The 7,792-nt window shown below is 45.2% G+C and overlaps 1 protein-coding gene and 1 long non-coding RNA gene across 7 annotated transcripts in view; one reads left to right on the forward strand and one right to left on the reverse strand.

Moving 5' to 3' along the window:
- LIN28B (lin-28 homolog B) overlaps positions 1 to 4,958 on the reverse strand; it is a 139,137-nt gene extending 134,179 nt beyond the window's left edge. The window contains exon 1 of one of the 4 annotated variants that reach the window (XM_065543662.1): positions 4,852 to 4,958. In XM_065543662.1, the coding sequence (XP_065399734.1) occupies positions 4,852 to 4,869 (18 nt within the window). In that variant the 5' untranslated portion in view covers positions 4,870 to 4,958. Of the gene's footprint in view, positions 1 to 40; positions 671 to 972; positions 1,332 to 4,851 lie in introns of those variants that run through there. The other 3 variants (XM_015449028.3, XM_015449027.3, XM_045391286.2) reach the window with 3 other exon arrangements.
- Positions 1,549 to 5,824, forward strand: LOC135970568 (uncharacterized). Of its 3 annotated transcripts, XR_012433588.1 has the most exons (4): positions 1,549 to 1,802; positions 2,411 to 2,646; positions 3,346 to 3,467; positions 5,286 to 5,824. It is a non-coding gene; the product is annotated as an uncharacterized lncRNA (long non-coding RNA). The 3 variants fall into 3 exon arrangements; XR_010586305.1 differs by having other exon boundaries at positions 1,549 to 2,646; XR_012433587.1 differs by lacking the exon at positions 3,346 to 3,467 and having other exon boundaries at positions 1,549 to 2,597.
- The last annotated feature ends 1,968 nt before the right edge of the window (positions 5,825 to 7,792 follow it).

Consider the following 7,792-nt stretch of genomic DNA (forward strand, 5'->3'; position numbering starts at 1 on the left):
ACATGAAACAATTCAAAATGGCGGACTTACTATTACTTACATTTAAGAAATTTCCGCAATAAGGGCACTAAATACATACTGTTAGATTTTACTCAAAAACACTCAATATTTACCAACGTGCAATTTTTAAAAAAAGTTTTTGGAGTACAAATCCTCATAAAGCACCCGCATCCAATGTTCCAGTCAGTAGTCAGTTAATGCTCCTGCAAACGTATCATTTCTTCTTTGGTTTTTCCTTTCCAAAAACAACCTAAATCCAAGTGCGTTCTTCCCCGTTCTTTTCAAAATCCTTAATTTTAATTCATGAATTTACATCACCGATACCGAAGCAAAAACGATCCCCGACGCCTGCCCGGTACAAAGCAGCTCGGTTTGCGGAGCGCGAAAGGGAGGTGCGCACGCCCCCTGGCGGCACGGCCCCGTGCGTCCCAGAGGAGCCCGCACCGGCCGCGAGGACCCGCCGCCGGGACCCCAGCCTGCGCCGCACCCTCGCGCCCGAGTGGCCTGCGCCCCCGCCCTGCCCTGCCCCGCCCCGCCCTCCTGCTCCAAGCCGGCTTTGGCCGCCCGGCAGCAACCGCAGCGGCGAGCCCGGGCGGCCGCTCTGGCAACGCGGTGCCCATACCGGGCGCCGACCCAGCAGCACGGAGCGGGGAGAGAAAGGTGTGAACCCGGAAGTACATCGACTGCCCGCGTCTTAGTGGCAGCACCGGGGCAATAAATCAGGGCCGGCGAAGGAAAGACGCTGCGCGCCGGCTCCCGAACCGCAACTTGCTGCGAGACCTGTCACTTCCCCGCGGTGCCCAGTCCTCGCCCCTCCCAGGCGCTCGCGCCTCCTCTTTTCTTCCTGCTCCTCAGCACGGAGCTCCCCTCGACGTTGCTCACGTGCCAGACTCGGGACCGCGAGCGGCGTCCGCACCCGCACGCACACCCGGCCACGCTCGCACTCGCGCGGCCGCGGGACCGGCTGCTTACCTCCGGGGCCTCATGGTCGCGTCGCTAGCCTGGGTGTGAAAGGGGGAGAGGGTGTGAGGACGTGTGTGGCGTTCAGTCCCGGAGGACTGGGCGGAGGAAGGGGCCTGGAGTCTGTCACTTCCTGAGGGAGCGCGGAGGTCGAGAGACCTGTGAGGCGCGCGGCGTGGCCGGGAGGGTCAGCACATTGTGAGCCGGCAAGGGGACGCGGAACAGCCGGGCCGCGCGCGGCCACCGGGCGGAGAATCCGCTGTCGCCACCGCTCCGCCGCCGCAGCCCGGCGAGTGGCGGGGCGCGGGGAGGAGGGGGCTGAGCCGGGTGGGGGAGCGCGGGGCGCGGCGGCGGCACCAGGCGGTTCGACTGGAGCCCTGCGTCAGCCGGCGGCACGCGCACACCTGCCCGCCGCCGCTCCCGGCCGCGTCATTGGCTGCCGGCGCCGAGCGCGCGAGATTGAACCTTCCATTCATTCCAGGGCCGGGCGGGCGCGCGCGGCCGTGGTGGAGCTTTACCGCGGGCTCCCCCGAACCCCCGAGGCGCGTTCCCGCGCAGGCTCGGGCGCGCACGGCCGCGCCGCCGTTTGTTCTAGTGGAGGCTGCGAGTGCCTGGGCCTGTGACTCCCGGCTCTCCGCGCGCAGCGTCGGTCCCGGAGGGAAGCTCACATGGCCGTCCCTGGGGTGTGACTGGAGGGAGGCGAGACGGTGCTACTCCTTGCTCCCCAACCTGACACCTTGGTGCGGTAAAACTGTAAGAAGGTAACAAAATCATATCTGAAGCCCAGGTCTTTTCTTTTACTACAGATGCCCTGGACATCATTCCGAACAGCACAATTCAAGGTAATAATAGTCATGTATTTCAGAATCCAGTGAGCATCGTAGACAATGCCAGAAGTTTGGGGAACCTACTGTCAGCTGTTCCTTTTCCTAAACAATAAGATACTCAACGTCAAATTGGATGATACAAACTTAATAATCATCACTCAAAGAGCCACAAGATCTGGGGCCCAAAATACTGTGATATACACACAGTATTGATATTTTGGTATATGTTCACAAAGTATCTGCTTTCTCTCCTATAATTTTCCACCTGATAATTTTATAGTTCTCTTTTATACTTTGGGTAGTTTCTCATCAGACTTTCAGAACTAAACAGTACTAGTCAATCATTATCTGACCAGCTACAAAAATCGAGTATAGCCTTGTAATGTGGACTGTTCTGTGGAACTGATTAAAGGGATTAAATATTTCAGCAAACTAAAAATGTGTTCAAAAATTTAAAATATAGAACATAAAAACAAAAGTGGAAAACTTTTCAAATGAAAACACTTTCATTTGAAAATAACTAATAAAGGCCAGTTCACTGGCTACTATTGTATAACTAAAAGGCAAATCTGCAAACTGTTGATGTGTGATGATGCATTTCTCCCTTCCAATTTCTGGATTAGGATTAAGAAACCAATTTATCTATCAAGGGTAACCACAGTCTAGAAAAAAGCATCTCTGGCCTGGGAGTGAGATCAATGCAGACAGACTGATCAGAAGCAAAATCCTGTTGTGACCCCTCCTAAGAATTTTCCACATTGGCTACCACCTTCAGCAAATTCCCTGGATGGCTGCTCAACTTTCCATTGGGTTAGTGGAGTGAATACCACTTACTTTAAAGATGCTTTTTCACTGGCAAGTATGTAAAGTATCTCTTACATTACTTTGCTAAGTAGTACAGAGGATTCTTTCAGATACAATTCCTTAGTTATAATCATTGTATCAATTTACACTATGATTCCAAATATAATTTAGAGGAAAAAGATGTGGACATAGATTACTGGAAATGAAAAACAGCAATTAATTATCACCATCTGAAATGTGATATGCTTTGACTTTAAAGCATTATAGTAGTTTTTTACTTATGAGTAGAGCTTACAAATGCACTTACAGAATGAACTCTGTTTTTTTTTAATAGCTATGTTTTTAGGTATTTTGTAAGCCTTTCAGCATTTAAGTGTGATGCATATTTATGCAGTACCTATTTAAAGTCCTGAGAAGAATTGTAAACAGAAAATAAAAAATTAAAACACCACCCAGGGTTAGTATCCCAGCACTCAAGAGGTCGTCCTTCTTTTCGATTTCAAACTAGTTGCCATCATGCCATCATGCTGCTGTGACACAAGTAAAAAAATGGGACATCATAATATTTAATGTATTACTTTATGTAAGGTACCTGAAAGGGGTGATGATGAACATTGATAGGCTAAGCATTTATTAAGGAGTATGTTAGCATGATTAGAAATGAATGAAAAGCCATAAGAACAAAGGAATTTATCGTTTATGTATGGCTCTTGGCGATTTCTTTTTCTTTTCGCGTGTTTTTTTTTTTCTTTAGACAGGGTCTCACTATGTCCCCCAGGCTTGAGTGCAGTAGTGCAATCTTGGCTCACTGCAGCCTCCACCTTCTGGGTTCAAGGGATTCTCATGCCTAAGTCTCCTGAGTAGCTGGAATTACTGGTAGGCCTGCGCTACCACGCCCAGCTAATTTTTATATTTTTAGTAGACACGGAGTTTCGCCATGTTGCCCACGCTGGTCTGAAACTTCTGGCCTCAAGCAGTCTGCTCACCTGGCCCTTCAAAGTGCTGGGATTACAGGTGTGAGCCACCATGCCTGACAGGGGCAATTTCCTTCTAAAAGTGAAACTTGGGAATTTCTTTCTAAAAGTGAATCCTTCTACCTGGGACCATGGTGATAATTTATTTTACTTTATTTCCAACCTCCCCTTTTTTAGAGACCCGGTCTCACTCTGTTGCGAAGGCTGGTGTACAGTAACACCTTCCTAGCTGACTGCGGCTTCGACCTCCTGGGCACAAGTGAGAATCGTCTTCAACCTCCTGAGTGGCGGGGACTACGAGCGCCTAAGTTTTTTGGGGTTTTTTTTGTTTGTTTTTGTATGCCTAATTTTTTTTTTTTTTTTTTTTTTGTAGAGACAGGTTCTTGCTCTGTTGCCCAGGCTATTCTCAAACTTGTGGTGGCAAGATATCCTGTGGCCTTGGCCTCCCAAAGCACTGGGATTACAGGCATGAACCACTGTGCTTGGCCTGCTTTACTTTTAGAATATATCTAATAATTATTCCCAAAGAGAACAGGCTCTTACTCTTAGTATCTCCAATGCCTACAACGGTTCCTAGAATATGGTAGTGTCTGAACGCACCCTGATTATAGTTTCAAGGAAATACTTAGCAAGACCTTTAGAAAACATAAAATGCAGTGTTTCATATTTCTCTTACCCTCTATTTTTTTTTACAACTGGAGTATATGGAAGCAAGCCCCAGGCATCGTGTCATTTTACTTATGAATTACAACTATTGAGTGTTATAATGTTGAAAAACTAGGCTTATATGTTTATTATACTACGTTAAAACAATTTGAAAAATAGAGTTGGCCGGGCGCGGTGGCTCACGCCTGTAATCCCAGCACTTTGGGAGGTCGAGGCGAGCGGATCACTTGAGCCCAGGAGTTGGAGACCAGACTGACCAGCATGGTGAAACTGTCTCTACAAAAAATCAGGCAGGCTTGGTGGCGGGCGCCTGTAGTCCCAGCTGCTGGTACTCAGGAGACAGCCGGGAGGCGGAGGCCGCAGCGAGCAGACACTGCGGCCCTGCACCCCAGCCTGGGCAAAATGGTCACCGCTTCTCTACAAAATATTAGCTGGGCGTGGTGGCGCGCGCCGGCGGTTGTGGCTATTGGAGAGGATGAGGTCGCCCGTCCGACCCGTAGGCAGAGGTTCCAGAAAGCTAAGATCGCGCCTCTGAACTCCAGCCTGGGCGACAGAGTGAGATCCTATCTTAAAAAAAAAGTAAAGTAAGAAAGAAATAGAGAGTTTAAAAATAAACTGACCTGGCGGCGGTGGCTCATGCTCGTAATCCCAGCACCTTCTTCAGAGGCTGACGTGGCGAATCGCTTGAGCCCAGGAGTTCAAGACCAGCCTGCGGAAAATGGCGACCTGGCTCGCTACAAAATATTCGCTGGGCGTGGTCCGCACGCCTGTGGTCCCAGCTATTGGGGAGGCTGAGGTGGGAGGATCGCTCCAGCACGGGGGCGGAGGTTGCAGTGAGCCAAGATTGCGCCACTGCACTTCAGCCTGGGCAACAGTGCGATCCCGTCCTAAAATGGAAGAAAGAAAAAGAGAGATTTAAAAAGGTTGGCCGGGTGCCGTGACGCACGCCTGTAATCCCAGCACTTAAGGAGACCGAGATGGGCAGATCGCTTGAGCACAGAAGTTCCAGACCAGCCTGGGCAACACGGTGAATAGCATTGTATTTGCTTTCTAGGATAGCTGAAACAACAAAAATTAACGTCTCACAGATCTGAAGGCTTCCGTGTCGATTCTGGACTGTGATGAGAATCTGTGCCATGCGTCTCTCCTGGCTTCTGGTAGACTCGGGCATTCCTTAGCTTGTAAATGGCTGCTGCTTGTGTCATCACATTGTCTTCCCTCTCTACTTATCTGTCCCCATGCCCCAATTTTTCCTTTTCAGGCGCCAGTCAGATTAGGACCCACCCTAATGATTTTTTAAGTAAGTCCACATTTACAGAGACTGGGGGGTAGGACTTCGACATCTTTTTGGAGGGACGCAGTTCAACCCATAACAAGAATCATTGTTAGAAGTGGATGAGTTTGCTTCTTCACTGAAAAATTAGTATCATTCTGCAGAGAACTGACTTGCTGCGCATGGCACAGATTTTTTGCATTTATCATAGTAAAAGAAATCAGTCACGAAAGCTTGTTTTAGACTGCTACATACCTATCACAAATATAAATTATTTTCAACATTAAAAGTTAATAAAGCAAGCACTGTCACCCAAATTATATGATATCTATTGAGCATTCCCTTGTGTACAGAAGAGGAAAATTAAAAATGAACGGGAAGTTTCACATTCATAAAAATTGTTGGCTACGTGCGGTGGCTCACTCCTGTAATCCCAGCACTTTGGGAGACCAAGGTGGGTGGATGACCTGAGGTCAGGAGTTCGATACCAGCTGGCCAACACGGTGAAACCCCATGTCTACTAAAAATACAAACATTAGCCCGGCATGGTGGCGGGCTTCTGTAGTCCCAGCTACTCCAGGGGCTGAGGCGGGAAAATCGCTTGAACCCGGGAGGCAGAGACTGCAGTGAGCTGAGATTGCGCCACTGCATTCCAGCCCGGTGACAGAGCAAGACTCCATCTCAAGAAAAATAATAATAAAAATTGTGACACACTTGTGTTTGCCTATTGAACTGGCAAAAATCCTAAAGTTTGACGACACACTGTGTTAAAATACAGATTTAAAGTTTTAAAATAATTTTTTGGTGAGGCTCTAGGTAAACCCATACTTGGATACATTGCTGGTGGGAGTACCAAGGGGGCACAACATTTAGAGAGGAAAATTTGGTGAAGTCGAAATCTCTCAGAATTTAAAATATACTCTACGACTTAGCAATCCCTTTCCTGGGAAATTATCCTACAGATATAAGCGCATCTTATACACATAATAGCAAATGATGTGTATACCTGGATTGATTTTTATAATAGCAAAAGAATGGAAATAACCTACGTGTCCACCTACAAGGGCTGAATAAATAAACAATGGTACATCGAGATGTAAAATCTTTCTGTGTATTTATATGGGAAGAGCTCCACAATACATTGTTAAGTACAGGAAGCTGCATGCCAAACATCACATATGCTGCTTTTGTATGAGAAAGGAAGGGGATAATCAGAATATATGTTATACTTATTTATATACTTATAATAATTATGTAATATATTTATATACAGAAACATTCAGAAAGATATATAAGAAACTAAACGATTGCCTATTGTGGGCAGATAGGGAGATCAGAATGGATGGAAGTAGGTGTGGGAACAGTATGTTACATAGTTCTGATTTTTCAGCCATGTGAATGTACAACTTATTTTTAAAAATTTAGTAAGAACAATAAGGTTATGAAAAACTATTGATGCTACTTCTAGGAACAGTGCCTTTAAAAACCTGTATTTTGAAAACTCAATTGCTAGAATAGATAACCTCAAAAAAAATGGATAGATGAAGCAAATGTGGCAAAATCTTGATAACTGTTATCTGGGTAATGGATATCTGGCATTGTACTAGTCTCTCTAGTTTTATCTATGTTTGCACATTTTCACATTTAAATGTTCTCTCAATAATCAAAATTTATGAAATTTCATAAGAGGTATCCTTAAAGTGTTATTTTTAAGTTGTTAATGACTAAATATTCTAGGCTCTGGGGAGAATCTATGTAATTCAGAGCTTTAAGGTAGGTGCTAGAAACAGTCAGTAAAGCCTCCTTTGAATAGATGGTCTTGCCAAGTATGTGGACTGGAAAAAAAGAATCCTTGGCAGAAAGACTATTTATTATTACAGTTCAGTCATACATGAATCTACAAAACCCAGCTTTTTAAAATCAAACTTCTTTATCCACCTCCAACTTCTGAAAAAAATCATTGTTCATTTTTTAATTTTTTAATTTTTTAATTTTTATTTAAAATTTTTTTATTTTATTTTTTAATTTTTATTTATTTTATTTATTTATTTTTTATTTATTTTAATTTTTTAATTTTTATTTAAAATTTTTAAAGCTGTATTTTAAATTATTAGAGCCATGGTGTAAAGGTTTTTATCTCACACCACTATCAGTTTTTTTTTTAAAAAGTGTTATGCCCACACTTCTGTCGAGGAGATAAAATATCTTATCCTTCCATCCTTCTTAGGTTCATTAGCCAGAGCCCTGTAAATTAGACTAACAAATGATGCAGGAGCCTTTATAAGATA

The sequence above is a fragment of the Macaca fascicularis genome, chromosome 4 (assembly GCF_037993035.2).
Source record: "Macaca fascicularis isolate 582-1 chromosome 4, T2T-MFA8v1.1".
In the NCBI taxonomy this organism is placed as follows: domain Eukaryota; kingdom Metazoa; phylum Chordata; class Mammalia; order Primates; family Cercopithecidae; genus Macaca; species Macaca fascicularis.